Source organism: Scaptodrosophila lebanonensis, unplaced genomic scaffold (assembly GCF_003285725.1).
Source record: "Scaptodrosophila lebanonensis strain 11010-0011.00,11010-0021.00 unplaced genomic scaffold, SlebRS2 tig00000089-arrow-pilon, whole genome shotgun sequence".
In the NCBI taxonomy this organism is placed as follows: domain Eukaryota; kingdom Metazoa; phylum Arthropoda; class Insecta; order Diptera; family Drosophilidae; genus Scaptodrosophila; species Scaptodrosophila lebanonensis.
In genome coordinates, this window is record NW_022060565.1 from 5,582,226 (window position 1) to 5,600,996 (window position 18,771).

General features: G+C 43.3%; 7 protein-coding genes across 7 annotated transcripts; 4 read left to right on the forward strand and 3 right to left on the reverse strand.

Annotated features, from left to right (window-relative positions):
* Nucleotides 1–14: 14 nt before the first annotated feature.
* On the reverse strand, nt 15–1,402 carry LOC115627009 (protein URE2). The gene is made up of 2 exons (XM_030522529.1): nt 1,237–1,402; nt 15–1,082 (listed from the first exon to the last, which is right to left on the reverse strand). Exons 1-2 carry the CDS (start codon nt 1,273–1,275, stop codon nt 732–734), a joined length of 390 nt encoding a protein of 129 aa, XP_030378389.1. The 5' UTR covers nt 1,276–1,402; the 3' UTR covers nt 15–731.
* Nucleotides 1,403–2,705: 1,303 nt separating this feature from the next.
* LOC115626792 (zinc finger protein 236) lies at nt 2,706–5,809 on the forward strand. The gene is made up of 4 exons (XM_030522257.1): nt 2,706–2,882; nt 2,960–4,314; nt 4,886–5,141; nt 5,205–5,809. The coding sequence occupies exons 1-4, from the start codon at nt 2,745–2,747 to the stop codon at nt 5,454–5,456; spliced, it is 2,001 nt and encodes a 666-aa protein (XP_030378117.1). The 5' UTR covers nt 2,706–2,744; the 3' UTR covers nt 5,457–5,809.
* Nucleotides 5,810–7,298: 1,489 nt separating this feature from the next.
* On the reverse strand, nt 7,299–11,300 carry LOC115626790 (PHD finger protein 12). The gene is made up of 5 exons (XM_030522256.1): nt 11,181–11,300; nt 10,796–10,986; nt 10,043–10,721; nt 8,389–9,965; nt 7,299–7,663 (listed from the first exon to the last, which is right to left on the reverse strand). The coding sequence occupies exons 1-5, from the start codon at nt 11,226–11,228 to the stop codon at nt 7,474–7,476; spliced, it is 2,685 nt and encodes an 894-aa protein (XP_030378116.1). The 5' UTR covers nt 11,229–11,300; the 3' UTR covers nt 7,299–7,473.
* A 477-nt stretch (nt 11,301–11,777) lies between these two features.
* Nucleotides 11,778–12,467, forward strand: LOC115626783. The gene is made up of 2 exons (XM_030522248.1): nt 11,778–11,796; nt 11,873–12,467. The coding sequence occupies exon 2, from the start codon at nt 11,881–11,883 to the stop codon at nt 12,313–12,315; it is 435 nt and encodes a 144-aa protein (XP_030378108.1). The 5' UTR covers nt 11,778–11,796; nt 11,873–11,880; the 3' UTR covers nt 12,316–12,467.
* Nucleotides 12,468–12,600: 133 nt separating this feature from the next.
* On the forward strand, nt 12,601–13,883 carry LOC115626782. Its single transcript, XM_030522247.1, has 2 exons — nt 12,601–13,101; nt 13,164–13,883. The coding sequence occupies exons 1-2, from the start codon at nt 12,773–12,775 to the stop codon at nt 13,753–13,755; spliced, it is 921 nt and encodes a 306-aa protein (XP_030378107.1). The 5' UTR covers nt 12,601–12,772; the 3' UTR covers nt 13,756–13,883.
* A 698-nt stretch (nt 13,884–14,581) lies between these two features.
* LOC115626824 (mitochondrial ribonuclease P catalytic subunit) lies at nt 14,582–16,390 on the reverse strand. Its single transcript, XM_030522304.1, has 3 exons — nt 15,248–16,390; nt 15,049–15,185; nt 14,582–14,987 (listed from the first exon to the last, which is right to left on the reverse strand). The coding sequence occupies exons 1-3, from the start codon at nt 16,367–16,369 to the stop codon at nt 14,657–14,659; spliced, it is 1,590 nt and encodes a 529-aa protein (XP_030378164.1). The 5' UTR covers nt 16,370–16,390; the 3' UTR covers nt 14,582–14,656.
* Nucleotides 16,391–16,881: 491 nt separating this feature from the next.
* Nucleotides 16,882–17,767, forward strand: LOC115626837 (DNL-type zinc finger protein). Its single transcript, XM_030522321.1, has one exon. The coding sequence runs from the start codon at nt 17,034–17,036 to the stop codon at nt 17,598–17,600; it is 567 nt and encodes a 188-aa protein (XP_030378181.1). The 5' UTR covers nt 16,882–17,033; the 3' UTR covers nt 17,601–17,767.
* Nucleotides 17,768–18,771: the final 1,004 nt, after the last annotated feature.

The window sequence follows — 18,771 nt, forward strand, 5'->3', positions numbered from 1 at the left end:
ATTCCTAAGTTTAATATCAAAACTTGTACATATGTGTATCAAAAATTAGTATAATACGGTTATTAGTTCGTATATATTAAGGCAAATTTGGAAAGTGCATTCTCTTCAAATGGTATCAGACATTCGGTTTTGCTTTCTAAAGTAGTAGAAGTACTTTACGGCAAGTACGCTTTTACAAGTGCACGAGCATATAGTTTGGATTCTCCTTCATTCACTCTGAGCTGAAAAAGCCCCAAAAGATTTGTATTTATGCTATATAATTTGATTGTTAAACTTCGTAAAAAATGTTCCAGGATATTACGAGTGCAAGCTCACGAGGTGGCTGCTATTTGACACGTTTTAGTACACACGTATGTATATGTATATGTGCATACATATATTTGTATGTTGCTACAGATTTTGTTTTTTTTTTCTTTCATTTTTTTGTTTGTAATTTTTTGTGTGATTGGCTTTGACTCTTACAGGAAATTAGGAACGAATTCAAGCAGCGCTAAGCTGTTGTATGTGCATACAAGTATTCATATCTACATGTATATAGGCTTGTATGTATGTATCGGTGTATGTCGGCTTGTGTGGAAATATGCGTAGTGGCGAATACTAGCGTATTGAGGGTGTATTACCATTTTACATGGCCCACGCAGATCAATAAAAAGCATGCAAAATTCATAAACACAATTAACTTTGCGCCAGTGGGTGGGCATTACAGCGCTCGCGGTTTCAGGCCATTGGGCTCAATGGTCGCTGGCTGTCAGGGTCGTTGGAGTAGGTTGTTGCTGTTGTAACTGCTGCTTCTGCTGCTGCTGTTGTTGTGACGTCGCAATGCGCTTCTTGAGCATCTGAAATGTTTGTTGCATGCTGCGCATTTGAAAGCGTATTGATGTGCTGACGTCACGCTGCAATTGCTGCACTTCTTGTATGTCCTTGCGCAAATTCTGATACTCATTCTTCACCTCTGTCATGGACTCGAGCAGCTCAAGTACCTCCATTTCATCCATTTGCTCCATTGTTGTCTGGTCGAGGCTACGCTCCACAGCATGCAGCTTATGCGCCATCGTATAAAGCTGTGTGCCCGCATTCGCCACCTGGAGGAAGAAGGTTAAGAAGGTTGAGAAGGAGGAGCGTGTGACTTTGACATCTTCATCCATATATGTATGTACATACAAACATATGCATATGTATGTACATATGTACATATATTTGTAACAAGCTGTTGGCGGATTCCCATGTCGCACTTACCGATTTTTCCAAAGCTGTTATATCCTGATAGTCCGTCATTTTGCAAAGACGGTGACTGAAATTTATTTATAATTTTCAAACATTTGCTATTGTGCACAAACGAAAACAATTAATTACTCGATAGCGGATGCGGTTAGCGCAAATAAAAAGTGACGCTGCCTAGTTTTAGGCGCACATACACGCGCCTTCATGTGAAGTTCACTGCGGACTGGAGCAAGACTCGAATAGCGAAATCCAGTAGAGCGATGTGCTATTTATACGCTCCTGGTACAAAGGCGTACGCACACACACACACACACACACACACACACACTCACACACAGCACACGCCATTTTGACGTTTAGCTGTTCCGCTTCCGCGTCGCGCTGCTCACAACAAAATGGGAGAAGCAGCTGCGACTCATAGCATTGCCCGCCTATTGAATGTCAAAACAAACATACACGGACACTGCTCGGCTTTCTGTCTCTGCATGGGGGCGTTTGCGTGTGCTTGTTCGATATAGTCCTGCTGAATGGCAACTCTGCTAAGCGAAAGTATTTTAATTATGTTGACCAGGAAGCGGAAGTTAGTTGAAAGTTTGTTTATCTTGTGAAAAAGGGAAATTTTATAATACCTTGTATAGCCTACGGCTTGGCATGGAATTAAATCTTTAAAGGCAGGCTTTTCTTTGGATATAATGTAATGTTAGGAATATGTTTCATGTTAAATTGTATTCCATGAAAGGTGACCTTTTCTTTCGTTAACAATGATATAAAATATTCAATTCTTAATTAAATTGTTCAGAAATGTAGACAAATTTGAAAGATATAGAAAATTCTGTTCGTTTCAGTTAAAATAGGTCTATTGTTCCGGAACGAGAATTATTTTTACATAACCAGGACGAGCTTACTTAACTTCTGGAACAGTATACCTATTTTCTTTGTCATGGCAGCCTAACAATAAATCTTCCTTTTTTATATTTTAATGACGACTCCGATGACGCCATCTATCCAGTTGCCAAATTGTGACAACTGCGCCTAATTAACCCATGTTGAGTCTGTTATAAAATATATTAAGATCAATAGGTGTCTAATCATTAGACTCTAATGCATAAGTGTGTACATTTACATTCAAATCTTATGTAGTAGTATATGTACACCTACAAATATATATAATACATATATACATTTCTTAAATAAAAATTGGATCTATTTTTCTCCCAAAGGTTTCCAATTTGAATTTAAGAGCCTCCCTCGATTTCTTAAAGCAAGAAAATATAACAAATTCTTATTCCAAAATTGTATTTAAACCCATAAGTCTGTACTGGTCGATGGTTTGCATTCGCGCTGCCATACTGTTAATGTTATTCTTCATTTGCTTTGATTCTGCACCGGAGTGGCAGCCTTGCAGTCAATCCCGAAATATCGTTATCGATAGCAAATGGCTTGAGAGTTGAAAAGGAAAAACGATAGTCTGTAATCAATTTTACGCAAAACTGGTGCTAAATGTTGTTGGCCAACTGAACGAAATGATTTGTCGCCTGTGCCTAAACAATTTGGATGAGCAGAATGTCGTGCTACTTTTCGGCGCCGCCGAGAATGACAAAAACAAGACATTGCCGGAAGACTATTTGGTTCAACTGATATCGACACATTTGTATCTCTGCGTAAGTACTCCCATGCCCAACTTCAGCCCCGGCAACCCATGTTCATCCACTGACCACAATCAACCGCCCACCCGCAGCTTTCACGCGACGATGCCATTTCCACATGCATCTGCACGGACTGTCGTGCCCAGCTAGAGAGCTTTCACAAATTCTGGAAGTTGGTGGAACTCAAGCAGACAACATTGTGCAGTCAGTTTCTGGAAATAGACTGCGATGTTAATTGGTCGGAGGAAGGCGATGCCGAAATGACGGCTAACGACGAGGCTGACCCAGACACAGAGCCCAATGAAACACCACCCGTTGGCTTTGGGTATTTTATAAAGGAGGAGCCTGAAGTACATGAAGTGTTCAAGAACGATGCCAAAACGACGTCGCATAAGTTTCCCTGCATGTACTGTGAAAAGTCATTCAAAATGCGACGCTATTTAGAGGAGCACGTAGCCACACACACCGGCGACAGGCCGATTGCCTGTAGCTATTGCGACATGTCCTTCCGCTGTCGCTCCAACATGTACACGCATGTAAAGACCAAACACAACGAGCAATGGCGAAAGGCCCGTGCCGATCGCGAGTCTGCTAAGCTAAACACTAACAATAACATACAGACGCCCGCAAACGGCGATAAACCGTGTGTATTTATAGAAAGGGATGCAGCGGCCAAGTCGGTCGTCGCTCCAGAAACAGCAGCTATAACGCCATCACCTTCGCAGCCCGTGCCAGTATGGCAAAATGCATTGGCACCTGCCGAGTTGTTAGTCAAAAAAGAACTATCACCGGCCACAGGAACGTCGTCTAACCTGCCGCCATCTGTAAAGCTGTCCACGTTGTCGACTCAGAATTCATTTCTTAATGTGAAGCTGCCCACGCTGCCTACTTCAGCTGCGACTCAAAACGTGAAGTTACCCACTCTGTCTACTCAAAACATGAAGCCTACCTTGCCGGTGCTTGCCCCGGAATCGCAATCATCCGCACAACGACAGCCGGCTAAAGCCATCAAAATCGAGTCCGAACCCATGGAAGCAATCAATCTGACTGTGGCCAAGCCGACTACAGCCTGCAGCAAACGCAACACACGCTCCAATCGTCGCAAGACTCACTCACCGAAGAAGGTGCAGCATAACGAGCTCAGTGCCAATGAGGATAGCAATGCTGAGGACGCCGAAATGCACGAGAAACGCATCAAAATCGAACTGCAAACTTCCAAGGAGAACGAGCTCATGCTGGCCAATTACAATGCAGTGGCAGCAGCAGCATCCGCTGTGGCAGCAACGCTCAACAGTAATCCAACAGACACCTTGCAGCTACGTTTGCGCGCAAGCATTATACAGCAACAACAAGACCTACTGACAGCCATGGTCGCAGCGAATACAGCAAATTCGGGAGGCGCCTCCACAGCTATGGCGGCGGCAGCAACGCTCGCTGCCCAATCCAGGTGAGTTCTATTTCAAATCCAGGCCTTGCATGGCAGATCCAACAGTATATATGGATGTATATATGTACATACATTAGATGAGAGTCTGAATAGCCACTATACGTAAAAGTCGCTATATAGAATAAGATAGTGGCAGTTCCAACAGAATTTTGTATTTATCGCACAATAATCGAAAATTCTTTAATTTCCTCGTAAACAATCTACTTCTTAGAAAAGAGATTTTTAAATTTCAATATAGAATGTCTGCAGTGAGAGATCTTATTAAGGCTATGCGTTCTATTTCCTTTGCATATGAGCCTTTGTTTGTAAAAAGTCTTGAAAGATAATTTTCATTGAATGTGCGACTTTTTTGTATATAGTACTTTAACATTCTATATACACACGCAATGGGACTCCCATAGTTGCCAACCAAATTGTTTACTGCTGATTAAGCTTTTGTAAAACCAATCGATTTGCTTACGAATTTCTCGTAATGCGACACCGAAGCGGCAATAATAAAACAAATCGGTGTTTTCGTCTCTTTTTTTTCTGCCACATATCAAATAGATTATTTATTTATACGATATTTCAGCACTCCCGCATTGGATGCTGAGGTCGGCAGTAGCGCCTATACGTGCGGCATTTGTGGCCAGCATTTGCGCAATCAGCGTGCCCTCAACAATCACCTGCACAACAAGCATCCGACACAGCAGCCGACACCAAATCTGGAGGTGGCCGCCTGTGCCAATTGCGGGGAGCTGCCTGGCCAAAAGCATCGCTGCCTGAGCAAAGCCAAGCATGCCTGCGATGTGTGTGGCAAGTCCTTTAAAATGAAGCGTTATCTAGAGGTAAACAGCGGCAAGCTCTAAAAATTTCAATTCATTTTGTATTTTGGGAATTTTGTATCGCAGGAACACTTCGCCACACATACCGGTGTCAAGCTACACACCTGCGCCTTCTGTCCCACAGAGTTTCGATCCAAATCCAATATGTATCATCACACAAAGCGCAAGCACAAGCTGGAATGGGAGCGTTTGCGGGCTTCGCGCAATGCCGCCAAGTCTGGTGCCCACGAACAACAACTAGAGGAGTCGGGAGCAACGGCGGCGGTGACGACGACGACAAGTGGAGAGCAGGTCAACACCGGTGGTTCCGTAGCTTAGCACTCTTAACTCATAAACTTAAACACACACACACACAGACACAATCAACACTCATACAAATTCCTAGTGAACTAAGGCATTTTGAAATGTAACTTTTTGTTTCTTTTTCCACACATTATCTTTTCTCCTTTGAAAGCATTTTATTTTAATTGTCTCAAAAATATTTAAGGCAATAGCAGTAAATACTAGCAGATGTTTACTTTAATTTCTTTTAGACTATACTGTATATATTATATATTTTGTTCTTTACGGTCAGGCGCGAGTTCTTCAACATGCCTTAGACGTACATAAGTACATACTAGTAAGTAATGCGCTACTTAATCTCTAATAAAGGAAACTACCATGTTTGTATACTTCACAACAAGGAAGCATGTCAAGTCAAAGCATAAATAATTTATGTATCAATAAAAACACGCATCCAACTATGTACATGGATATATCTATATATCAATCTGCAATTCATTAAGGTAAACTATTGTTTTGCTGAGATGCTCGTCTAGTGCCTAGTCTTCCTCATTTTAGAGGTGGCTCTCGTACTATTATACAAAAAGATATAATGTTGGAAATAGATCAGGAATTATTAGATAATCTTCAGAAATTTCGCATGGTGGCCCGTAAGTTGATTTCTTCATTTTTAGGAGCTACATCTTTTATTACAATAATTACAATTAGTCTTCCTCATTTTAGAGATGGCTCCCATACTATTATACAAAAAAGATTTAAAGTTGGAAATGGATCAGGAACTATTAGATAATCCTCAGAAACTTCGCATGGTTTCCCGTCAGTTGATTTATTACAATAATTAGTAATATAGTTACGATCACCAGGGAAGATATATCTGTCATGAAATTCGATTTAGCGCTAGTTCTAGCTGGAGATTATGTTTTTTCATTCTTAAATACTTGATTCCTGACATTAATCATTTGGTAAGGTTTTGGAGGCTCGGAAGGTTAGCGAAACTTTCATTCTCTCAGCGCTTACAAAATATATTCTATATACGATTGTTTCAATGGCTCGTTGGAAGTATCAGATGCTGCCATGTGCATAAGGGATTGTTCTGTAGGCACCTTCTATGAAGTGAAAGGGTAGTTCAGCAAGTTACTACCTCTGGTCTAGAACAGTTTTGTGTGAAGGTGTAATAAGGCTGTTTTGATCGGAGATACTTGTATGTAAGTCCCTCTCTTCTGCAATTTAATATTTCAATGTTGCGATTGTTGAAAATGTTGAAATGAATTGCCAAATAAGTTTCGAGCACAAAGTAAACTAAAACAATTAATCCGAATACTTTTTAGAGGTAAAACTATTTCAATTCCGAACTGAATTTATCTTTTATGATTCCATTTCTAAATGAAAGGCAGTCTGTAATTTTCGAATAGTTCTGATTCCTATTCGATAGCAACTGTTTTAGTTTCCGAATGTTAGCGACAAGGTATTACTTTTTCTCTAAATATGTAATATTACATTAAAATCCTAATGGTTGGGCCGGCATTTCATTTTTCGATAATAGATAATCGCTAATAACTCCTATATACATGCCGATTCATATTAAAGAAGTAGAAGGTGTATTAATATTTCAAAACTTCACAAATTTATTCGTCGTTTTTATATACATACGAGTAAAAACTATGCCACAGGGATATAAAATCATACCACTAATAGTAAATAAGTAATAAAAAATGAGTCATTTTAGGGTTGAAATTAATGTATAGCTTCCAAAAAGTTGTAGTTTACATAATGAATCTTTAAGTTTAACTCTAGATGCGCGCATGTCTATATATATATATATATATATATATATATATATATGTATGTATATTTATATATATTTTTGTATATGTGTTGGGTGTGCAAGTTGCTGACGATGGAAGTAATGTAGGAGTGCTTAAAACTAGGCCAAAGTTCTGGCTGCCGTAGGCTGCTCCTCACTGAGGCCTTGATGCTTCGCCATGGAGTATGATGCGAACGGTCCCGGGTACTGGCAGTGTCTGGGGTAGCATCCCATCCCCATGCCCCAATTCTACGCACTACGCTTGGCGCTCTCAGCGTGCATCAAGTCCACTGATGGTACTGAGAAGACGAAAGACAGGCAGCCAAATCGTATAAGCGTGCCATGGGCCAGCACAGCGGATCCCTCCCAGGCGCCGGGCATCATGGGCGCAGGCTCGGCGTTCAGACACCGACAAGCGGGCTTCACAGCAGACGCCAACCTGTAAAAATTAAATGACATATGTACATAAATCCTAAGAGAATCCAACAGTGGCTGAAATCTGACGCTTCGTCAGATAACCATCATTTAACCATTTTATGCATAAATTATGTGTGCAAAGTTTGGTCAATGAGGCTTTTGTGTGGACGATATTGACGAAATTCTGTAGCGGGGGAAGTGGGGGAAATTCAAAAAAGTAAAATAAGCTCGTATAGACTAGGAACTAGGATGTAAGCTCAACCGTTTCCGAAATCCAGGCTCTCATCCAGACGGACGGGCGGACGGACATGTCTAGATCGACTTCTTTCGTCATGCTGATTCAGAATATGTATATATACTTTTATGGGGTCGGAGATGCTTCCTTCTGCCTGTTACATACTTTGCACAAACCTAATATACCCTTTTTACCCTTTAGAGTATAAAAACTTGCGTGTGATGAATCATCGAACCTGCTGAATCAAAAATTATAAGCTGCGGAACCATAAAGACATTTGGACCCTCAAGGGTTATGCTTATAAGGGGACTTAGGTCGAAACAATTAATATTTCCGGTTTGGTGAACATATTTATCTGGATTTAAACAATTTCATTCCAGAATTTACTTTAGTTCGCTTAAGCTTCCTCCATTTTTCTTAGGATATGTAATTCTTTAAATTGGCCGAATTATGCTTATTGGCTTTGTTTTCATTTGCGGCTGTGGATGTTTCCCTCGAAAAGTTTAGCTTACCTGGCAGTCGTGTCAGACTTGGGCTCATACTGGCGCTGTATGTGGCGCCGCTTGTCCAGCAAATCGTCAACGCGACGCTTCAGCTCCGCATCGTCAGGTCTCATGCGCTTGCCACCATACGCAGGTGTTGCATGATCTGTAAAGTCGCATGTGTATAGCTGTCCATTGACCTCAGTGCCGAATTCTGAGTAGTTAATTAGCTCATAGGACTTTGAGTACTCATCGTAAAATATGATTGCATGCTGGGGGGAGATCCGCGCGCAATATCCAATTGCTGACAGATCGACGGTTTCGGTGTGCGCCAGCGTTGTGGAAGGCGTGTAATGGCCGCCATATCCCACATATAACGTGCGGTAACGCATGAAGATTGATTGCTCCAGCCCGAGCGTTTTAAACCAGCGACTATCCTCGAGCAGGTCACCCAATGGCGTGAGCACAGCCCTCGCCCTTACTCGGCACTGTAGCAATTTGAGTTCAAGTCGCGAAGCCAACTCGTAGGCCTTCTCCGTGTCCGTCCGTATGCGTGGCATGTAATTCTCGGCGGCCTCATCGGCAGCTGCAATCGCCGCGGCAGTCGCCAAGGCGGGATGAAGCTGCAGCAATGGATCCTCATCGGCAGCATTGCCATTTTTCTGTGCCAATATCGAGGGAGTCTCACTGGTGAATAGCAGCGAGAAGCGGTTCATATCATCGGGTGAGAGTTCGTTTTGAAGAGGTGTGTGCACAGCTGGTGCTGTCGTCGTTGTGTGAAGCTCACGCAGCCTTCGAGCTGCCGTGCGATTCTTGTATTGTGTTACAATCTCCGGATATTCCTGGACCAGCTGCTGCAAACGCTGGTGGGCCAGCTTTTTAATAATATCCACGTCCAGGTGGCATAGGTCGCCATCGATTATGCTGCTTGCCGGCTTGCAATCATCCTCATCCTCTTCAAAGCTAGGTTCCAGATTGGGCTTAATGTCCACCTCGGCCACTTTCTCCTCCTTAATAGGTTCTGCGCCCCCGTTATCTGCATTGCACGGTGCCTGCTCGGCCTGCTCTGCGACCGGCGTTGTTGCCTGCGCCTCTGTCTCAGCATCCGGTGACTCCGTTTTTCTACCGTTCGTGCCGTTCAGCTGCTCGCAGCCTTGCTTTGTCGCATCCTCTCCTTCGACGCTGTCGGTGTCGCTATCAATGCCATCGAACTCTACATTGCCGTACTCCTTTTGTATCTCACGAAACTTGGCTCGGGCGCAACGCAGCGCCTCCAGATCCTTCAGCAGCGATTCGGTCACACTCTCTCGTGATATTTCTTCGACGGCAGTGGGCAGATTCTTGCGTCGCTTCACACGATCATAGCGCAAGGTTTGACGCATTGAAGGAAGCAGCGCAGGAGGATGTTCGTAGTGGTAGCGAACCATGGGGGGCACCTCAATGTGAGCACGTGGCCTGAGGCCCGTCTTCATGCGAAAGGGTGGATGGCGCGCGTTGACGCGACGAAAGAACTCCATTTTTACGCTCTCGTGGTCGACCGGCTGATGAAAACGATTCCAGAGACGCACACGCTCCGTTGCCGAAATACTTGTCGTCATATTGGCATCCTGCAAGAGAGCAAACCAAAACAAAAAAGAAGCATGAACAAGGCGTCCAAAAGCGAAGTCATAAACTGGGCACGTACAATGAAGTTTTCAACATGATTGGGGCACATCCACAGACCGGCGGGCAGCCCAGTTAGCGGTGGATCCAGACAATCCTGGTGATAGTAGAGCGGACAGTAGTCGCATGAAATGAGCGGCGCTCTTTTGCAGGAGCGCGAACAGTAGAAACATGTCTTGGCCGGCAGTGGCACCAATCCTTGTCCATCCAGTTCGAAAGGTTTGGAGTTACGCCTCTGGCTATTAAGCTTACGATTTCCATTGCCCGTGCCTGGGCCGTGCGTTGGCTGCACGGGCTGCACTTTACCATTGCCCGGAAATTGCGTGTGCAGTTCCAGTTCGCGCGGCAGTGAGAACTGCTGGGGATTAAGCATGCTAGCTGCACGTATAACATCATCGAGAGGCGTGGGTTTCTTGTTGGGATCGAGGGCTCGCTGAATGGCCAGCGGGAATTTCGACAGCATCTTTTCGGTACTGTTACGCTCGCTGTTGCTGCGTTTGCGCAAATTGCGAATTTTAAGTGGGATGGACTCCAGCTCGCCAGATGACGGAGTATTTGCGCGCGAACAGCTGCCCGCAGATGGCACACGCTCCACGGAGCTGGCTTTAGATGAAGAGGGTGGCTGGGAGACTTTGGCCATCCGGCAACTGTGACACAGCCATTGTCCACTGGGTATATCCTCCTCACTTAGGGGCGGATCGCTGCGAATGTACGAACAAGCCGCCGTTAATAATGCAGCACCAAAAATCAATTAACAATTATAGCGTCTACTTACTGGCACTGTAAGTGAAAACTGGATGGACAGCGGTCGCAACATAGCAAGTTACCGCCCTCCTCGCAAGCGTCGCACAAATCGTGGTTGTGTCCCCTGCCTGGGCGCCTATAATACGGATGTTTCGTGTTCGTTGTGCGCTGTACCAATTTCTCGTCCTCATTTGGCGGCGGTTTAATTAAAATCTTGATTTGCTGCAAAAGAAACAGAAGGGGGGGCGGGCGTTAGACCGAGCCAAGACTCGCAATTTTAGCACTGCTATCTGTATCTATCTGTGGCTGTATCCAATAAGGCAGAGCAGCAGCAGCATCGACAGCAGCAGCAGCGTGTGCACACTCAACATCTATTGCCGCGCTGGCCAATTGTGGCGGTCAAGCTGTGTACGTACCTCCATTATACTTAATGAAGCATTTGGATCTTGGTCCACCTTTGACATCTTTACTGGAGCTAACCGTTTTAAGTGAGTGGGTTTACAATTGTATCCGCTCGCCTCGTCGATAAAAATTGTTTGCTTGCTTGGTAAGTTCAGTGTTGGTAAACGCGACACAGGAGGCAAGAAGGCAGCTCTGCCTTGCACTACATAGTGTTGCCATTCATAAGGCACTTTGGAGCGTAGAGTCCATACATGGAACCAGTGTGACTGCATTTACAGCTGAAGATAAGCAAACCGCCTATTTTAAAATTGTTTAGTTTAGTTGTGTCGTTATTAGCAAACGCTAATAAAGCTATACATAACAAAAGTATCGCCATAACTTAATATTCCTCAGCTTATTGTATTATTTACAAAGTCGTTCTAATGTTTTCACTGTTAATATTTTTTGCATACGAAAAAGGAAAAGTGGGGCTACCTCAAGGCTAATTAAATTGATAAAGGGACTTTATATTTAACCAACAGCAACGTAAATTAAAGGATTTAATGAGCCAGGCCGTAGTACTTACTTTCGCACTCTGGCAACTTTGCTTGCTCAAAGTGTGTACACACTCAACACCGAATTATTTTTAATGTTCGTATTTACATATGTTTTGCACAATAACACAATAGAAAATCATAATAATACAAGCTTAACAAAATTCTAGCAGCTGCAGGAATGTTTTCCATTTTCGGCAAGAAAAAGCCATCAGAGCCACAACCTGATGACGTCATACAGGGTCCAGCGGACGCCCAAAAGCAAAACGGTGATGATTTCATATTCGTAGAACGCAAATCTGACGTAGTCGATCCGAACACAGCCACTGGAGGAGGAATATACCCGCCCATGCCCCCGGCAAGTTTCACCTCGCTACCATACCCACCGTCCTTAGGCCCAAGAACAGCAGCAGGAGGCGCCGCCCTGCCAATCAACTATCTGCAGGACATTCCATTCGAGCTGTCGCCACAATTGGCAACAAAGGACCGCTACATGGGCACGCAAATGCAAGTAGACGAAATATTGGCGCTTATGACGCGACAGCTGTCGGTGGACGAAAGCGCTGAGGAGTACACATTTGCCTTGGAGCGATCCGTACAGAATGAGTGCTACTGATAGCGAAGTCAACGAGTGTGATGAAATTGTTCATATATAGTTTATTTTATGCTTCATTGGAACGCCCAAATAGGCTGTATTGTCTATCTACTGTTAACTACATGTAAAGCAAGTTACTTTGTTTTAAATACATAAATATTTCTTAAGCACAACTAACAGTTAAAAAATATGGTGTACAAGAAAGCAACTCATCCCAGTTGGCCTTAACATTGTTGCTTACGCTTGTCAAGGGACTAGCCTTTTCGGTTCCTCATTCTGATTTCGTTCGTCAAAAGTTGAGCAACGTTATCTTAAATAAAAAATTTTCAGTACGCTTGAATTTATTTCGATAAAAGTCAAAAAGTAAATTTTCGGTAATATTTCCATTTCGGCTTTGCAATTATTCGCATCCCAACCCCATTTTGGGCAAAATTATTCGTTTCTCAAATTGAAAACGCCTATATCCTAAATCTACAACATGGCCAGTTCTAAAGATATCGACTGGGATGAGCCGCTGCCCTCTTCACCCTCCAGTGTGGAAGAGGAGCAGGATCCCGACGAATGCAGCCCAGATAATCGTAAGCGTCGTAAAGAGGAGAACATTACCATGTTGCAGTCGTATGTGCGCCGCATGGCCTACCAGCCGGCGCTCCCACCCAAGACCAAGCCCTATGATGTGGCCCTGGCGCAACCCAAAAAGTACACACTCGCAGATAACTATGAGCAGTTCAAGGACATTTACGATCCCAAGCTGCGGGCCAAGCGCCTCAAGCGCATGCTTGGCAAATACAATGCCATTACTACTGAGTAAGTATCTACAGAAATCTGAATAAATCCTGCCACCACCAATGACTGTTGTCGGCCTGCAGACAGCTCGAGCAGATTCTTAAGCAGAACAAGACCAAGGAGCGGCGCAAGGAGGACTTCTTAAAGCGCAAACAGGAGCTCTACTACACCATGCTCACCAAGCTGGAGCGCCAGTGCCGCACACAATATCTAAATGTCCTGATCAAGAAGTTCAGCAAGTTTATAGCTCATCTGGCGACCACCATGCGTATTCCCCCCCAACTTGTCGATCCCTATGCTCGCATGCAGCGCGGCATATTCTGTAACATCCTGCTGGCCATTGGAGTCCAGCCTACCTCACAGTCGGCTATCTACTATACCAGCCAGGAATCCATTGAGTACGACGTCTGCCATCGCCTCGCACACGCTCTCCTTAGTCTGATCATCAAGGCGCTGGACATGGCGGCCACGCGCAAGACCAACGAGTATGAAAAACCGGCTGAGACGGAGTTCGAGATGGACAACTATATAAAGGATCGTCTGATGTGCGCAGCCGAGAAGAAGCTCATGAACGAGCGTCGTCGCAACCGTAAAAAGAAAAGCCAGTCCTTAAACTACAGTGCCTTTCAGAAGTGCGAAGGTTTCGATTGCGCTGGCTGGGAAAATCAGATGTAGGATCCACGGCGCAGTTATTGTTTTCGTAATTCAAGAAAAAACATTTATTCAGATTTCCAAACACTTGTTGCAGACACATTTTGTAATCCATTCAATTGATTAAACACATTTCGAAAACATTCAAAGAATCGGATTTTGGTTTTCAAATACTTGGTTTTTTTCAAATTTAGAATTTTTCCAAATCATGTTTGTTTTAAAAGAGCACCTTTAAAAATAACCAAATATTGAAGTTTAGGAGTAGTCAGTGGGAATATTCTTTGCTTTCCATGGAAAGGGAACGAAATATCGAACCCAAAAAGGACTCAGCTTATGAAGTTTTCAAATTGTAATTGCAATTATGCAGATAGTCAGAATGTTTATTAAATTTGTGCCTTTCCTTGAGTTCCTTATACATTTTGCTTGTTAGTGTTTATTTGTTTAATTCTTCCTTTTAAGGTGAATTCCTGCAACTTTTTTTTGAGACATTATTAGATATTATTAAAATTACGTTAAATTTTCTGTAAGGTTTTCCCAGTTTTTAAATTGAAGTTTTAACGTAATTAAGAGTCCATATTTGTTAATTAAATGATAAAATATATAAAAAGCAACTTAACGAGTACCTAAACAAATGCTAATAATAATATATTTTATTATTATTATAATTATTTTTCGAATCGGCTGCAACACAACAGTTTTAACATTTTTTTATAGTTGTAGTTACAGAATTTCATGACTGTAAGTAATTTTTAAATTGTGCTAATACGATGATGGTAGCTCCAAGATTCGAACGTGGGATTCCTGCACGCTTATACTTGTAGTAATGAAAGAAAAATTCATTGTACCAATATTTTGTTGGTTTTTTACAAGTTTAATCCACGCTTTTCTCACACCATTAAGCTGAACTGATTATTATGGGAACAGTTTACTTCGATAGTCTTAAACACAACCACTTGGCGGGCAGCTCAAAATTATCTGCAGGATTAGCCGAATAGGTATCACAGCAAGGCATATGCCAGACATCGTTCAGTTTATGGGCACTGAGGTTAAAACGTATGGGTTCTTTAACCAGTATCTGGCCCGTTTGCGTCTGGGTGATCAGTGAGTATTGATGCTCCTGTTGCCACCGCCGAAATATTGGCTTTAATTCGGCGCCCAGCAGAAAGGCGTGGGAGCGCATGAGATCACGTGAAAAGAAGTCCGTGCTCTGGCCGCTTTGTAGTGTCGCATAAAGCAGAAATGGGTCGTCTTGAGATCTGTGAAGCACAAAAAAGAAGAGTGAATTAGGCAAACTTTGTCAATTACTCAATTACTTACAGATTGTTTGCCAAAAACACGCTGGCATTATTGTGTACATAATTCATGGCTGACTTGGACCAGCTCTTCATATGCTTGCGACCCAGGACAAGGACGTGTTTGCGACGATCTTTGAAATAACGAACGACATCGGCCACCTAAAGAAGGCAGCGATTTCAATAAATGAATATACATATATTTTATTGCGTTGTTCACTTACAAGCTTTGCCAGCTGGTGCGGCTGTTTCTTGGCTCCCGTGGAGTAGGCCACATTTAGTCCATCGATTACACAATCGTATGGCGCGGTCTTCCCCACAAACCGCTTGAAATCTTCCACCTCTGCGGGCGTGGACTTCTGGAAGACGTCGTTGCGGACGAGAACCTTGTTCAAGAATGAATCTCGTAGCTGCTTGAACTCTGCGTCGCTAACGGCTACATGTTCCAAGTGTTGCTTGCAGCTTGCGCACTTGCCCAGACGATCTAGACGCGTCTCTTGCGCCTGCAATTTATGTGGCAGCTTTTCTGCCAAAGCCAGCAGTTCTTGGACGACCTTATCGCTAATAACGATACCGTGCCGTCCTAAAAAATGCAAAAGTCTTTCCAGCTGCGCTTCAAATGCCGGCTGATCTTTGGCTATATGTTGTAGATACGCAAGATACACCTCACATCGGGGTAGCTTGCGCGCCAGCAACATTTCCTCGAGCAGGCGCCAAGCCAAAGTCGGTTCAGAGCAAGTAAACGCCTTAGCTGCCAGGACACTGTAGGCAGCCACACTGGGCGTGCTGCTAATCTTCATCATCTCGAGCAGTGGCTCTGCTTGCCGCCAATCTGTGGTGGCCACTAGACCGTGGATCATATGCTCGCAAGTGCTGGCATCCAAGTTGTCATGTGCGCTCTGCAATTTCTTGCACACATCCAGTACTTCGCGCTCTTCTGACGCGCAGAGTGTACGGGTTTGATAGGCGGCATTGTAGATGCGCAACAGACGACCAAGTGTGGCAGTGTTCGGCGCAATGCCCTGGGCTTGCAAATAGGCCAGGTAGTTTTTGGCGAGAGGCAACTGCTCCGCCCTACTGATCACGCCCAGTATAATGGCATCTACGTTGTGGGCACTGATGTGTTTGTAACTGTCGATGAGCGTGGTCCGTACGCCCTGCCATTCCTCGTGACTAAGTGCGTCGCGGCGCTGGAAACAATTGGTATTTAACTGCTCCAACTGATCAGGCGGCAGGGAGTTTAACTGAACACGTCGCTTGTGGGTACTGGCTAGTCGATAAAGTGGACGAAAGTCCGTCGTTGTTGCGCCGCGCAAATGACGCAACAAACGTAAGCTGTACATCATAATCCCAACGTTTGTTATTGTCCGGCACCTGTTGCCGGGAAATTAGAGTTCTTGATAATAAATCGGTATATCGATATTAAAGAATAGATAGCGATATGTCTAATTGTTAATAATGTCCACATTTTAGACGATATTTGTGTTATTGCGGAATTTTTCAGTTCGCAGAATATGCCCACATTTTTCGACATTCCATGCAAGCTGTGGAAGTTAAATTGTGTTTAACAAAAAGTAGCCAGCATAATATACATAAAATAAAAAAACCTATAACTTGTTTTATTTTAGAATGTCAAGTTACTTATTTATATATGCACTAATCTGTACCCAAATGTTAAGCCCGTGTATTAGTAACTGCGAATGTTTGTAATCCGCAGGAACATTTTAATCATGTTTAAATTATCAACATCCATGCAATCAAACGAAAACGGTCACATCGATAGCTAATTCAAACAAACATCGATTATTGCCTATCGGTGTTACTGTATCAGTATCAGCTGCTAAATTCCGTCTATCGTTTAGGTTTAAGTTCGGTAACTACGCAATTTACAAATTCCAAAGCCAACAAATAATACACGCGTGCAGTTGTCCGGTAGACATTAGCCAGTAAGAATCGATCCCACTTCATCCGTTAAATACATTTTTACCGTAATGCTGACATCGATGTAAAATGAATGCATTGCGCAACATTTTTAGTTCGCGTACATTGAACCTCCTGCGGCAGAATGGACAGAACGCGATCATTAATGCGACACAACAGCAACAGCCAGGCGCTGTTGGCGATCCCAGCTCGCCGCTGTCTGCGCCGGACAAGCTGAACGATAGCCTGACGACGCCGTTGTCCATACCGCGCTCCATACTTGATGCTTGTCGTTTTACGGGCAAACCCTTTGACTTTGGCAGAAACAATGCTACAGCAGTAGCCCCAAAGAAACCGCCGGGCTCACTGTCGCCCACGACATTAAAGCGCTTCCGTCGGATGCAACGCCGCATGGAGCTCGTCTATCGCTGTAAGCTGTGCAACACCCGCAACACGAAAACGATTAGTGAGGAGGCCTACTACAGTGGTGTCGTCATTCTTCAGTGCGACGGTTGTGCCGTTGACCATCTTATAAAGGACAATTTGGGTCTTTTTTCTAGCGGCGGTAATGGCGGGAAATCCATCGATCAGGTGCTCTCGGAGCGTGCGGAACGCGTGCGGGTCATTAGGGTGAACGAGCAGGGCGAACTAATCTAGTCAGACAGCGATGCAGTGTCATCGTGTCATTAGTGCTTCAAAATGCGCCAAATTTTGTACAAATCTAAGCCATGGGCTATGTTGAATGCTCAAAATGCCGAGGCCCATATCCATGAGCAATGGAATCCCATCAAAAAGCAAACGAATAAATCAACATATTGAAAAAAAAAAAAATCAAAAGTTGTTTACTCAGAATCTTATCTGCAGACTGACCGAACTCGTATTTGATTATTTTATTTACCACCAGTGTCTACGATATGCTAAGACGCCACGCTTGCCTTCCATATCTGATAGCAGCATATTTATAGATTCTCGTATCAAGTCACCGTGAGTCAGCAGAGATGCTTGGTAATTGCCGTGGATTTGCTAATCAAATTGGCCAAAATTTGATGCCCGACGGTGTGGATTTTAAATTGCATGCTAATCAACTGATGCCAGATGGGGCGTTTGAACACACGGGTTAATATTTTTCCCAGATTTCGCATGTGTTTTAGAAAATTTGCACATTGATTTGAACTTTGGACTAGATAGATACATAGATATGTTAGTATCTATACTTGTACAAACAACAATTCCACGAATTAATTGTTTGGGGCACACGCGTCTGCCGAGTGATAACCAGGGCCGATTGTTTCTAGCCGTTATACATACATATGTATGTATGTACATAAATGATTCATAAATGTGTTTCAAACCTAATCGCATCCTGACGTATAAAGTTATGTATGTACATACTTTTTTTTATCAATATTCTGATAAGATTTTTAGCGGAAATCTGCTTAGCTGGTCAGCACCTTATCGCGCGTTTGTTGCTTTCAGTAATTACTAATGTAGTATAGTAAGCAGACTGATTGAGGAATTGTTTTGAAGTGAATGTAGGATTTAAATCTTGCGTTTGCGCTTCAAGATTTTTTTCAAGGTTTTAATTTGCGCTGTTTATTGTTAAATTAAAGATATATACATATGTATACCACACGACCAGTACAACATTTGAATGCATATATGTATATAAAACTAGGACTTGAGATAAATTCTTAGAAATACATATATATGTAGATATTATGTTGTAGGTACATATGTACATACAATATTTAAATGATCGCAGCTCATGTGTTGTAAACAGGTTGCATGTCAATGTTCCATTGGAACATCGAACCAAGGCCAACGCTTT

What these genes read in the sequence shown, in the direction of transcription:
- LOC115627009 (XM_030522529.1), bottom strand. Translation starts at nt 1,275, where the DNA reads ATGACGGACTATCAGGATATAACAGCTTTGGAAAAATCG. An exon ending in TAACAGCTTTGGAAAAATCG is followed by an intron (nt 1,083 to 1,236) that starts GTAAGTGCGACA and finishes TTCTTCCTCCAG; the next exon opens with GTGGCGAATGCGGGCACACA.
- LOC115626792 (XM_030522257.1), top strand. Translation starts at nt 2,745, where the DNA reads ATGATTTGTCGCCTGTGCCTAAACAATTTGGATGAGCAGAATGTCGTG. An exon ending in CGACACATTTGTATCTCTGC is followed by an intron (nt 2,883 to 2,959) that starts GTAAGTACTCCC and finishes GCCCACCCGCAG; the next exon opens with CTTTCACGCGACGATGCCAT. An exon ending in ACGCTCGCTGCCCAATCCAG is followed by an intron (nt 4,315 to 4,885) that starts GTGAGTTCTATT and finishes ACGATATTTCAG; the next exon opens with CACTCCCGCATTGGATGCTG.
- LOC115626790 (XM_030522256.1), bottom strand. Translation starts at nt 11,228, where the DNA reads ATGTCAAAGGTGGACCAAGATCCAAATGCTTCATTAAGTATAATGGAG. An exon ending in CTTCATTAAGTATAATGGAG is followed by an intron (nt 10,987 to 11,180) that starts GTACGTACACAG and finishes TTTCTTTTGCAG; the next exon opens with CAAATCAAGATTTTAATTAA. An exon ending in AAGTCTGACACGACTGCCAG is followed by an intron (nt 7,664 to 8,388) that starts GTAAGCTAAACT and finishes TAATTTTTACAG; the next exon opens with GTTGGCGTCTGCTGTGAAGC.
- LOC115626783 (XM_030522248.1), top strand. Translation starts at nt 11,881, where the DNA reads ATGTTTTCCATTTTCGGCAAGAAAAAGCCATCAGAGCCACAACCTGAT.
- LOC115626782 (XM_030522247.1), top strand. Translation starts at nt 12,773, where the DNA reads ATGGCCAGTTCTAAAGATATCGACTGGGATGAGCCGCTGCCCTCTTCA. An exon ending in TACAATGCCATTACTACTGA is followed by an intron (nt 13,102 to 13,163) that starts GTAAGTATCTAC and finishes GTCGGCCTGCAG; the next exon opens with ACAGCTCGAGCAGATTCTTA.
- LOC115626824 (XM_030522304.1), bottom strand. Translation starts at nt 16,369, where the DNA reads ATGATGTACAGCTTACGTTTGTTGCGTCATTTGCGCGGCGCAACAACG. An exon ending in CGCACCAGCTGGCAAAGCTT is followed by an intron (nt 15,186 to 15,247) that starts GTAAGTGAACAA and finishes TGCCTTCTTTAG; the next exon opens with GTGGCCGATGTCGTTCGTTA. An exon ending in GTGTTTTTGGCAAACAATCT is followed by an intron (nt 14,988 to 15,048) that starts GTAAGTAATTGA and finishes TGTGCTTCACAG; the next exon opens with ATCTCAAGACGACCCATTTC.
- LOC115626837 (XM_030522321.1), top strand. Translation starts at nt 17,034, where the DNA reads ATGAATGCATTGCGCAACATTTTTAGTTCGCGTACATTGAACCTCCTG.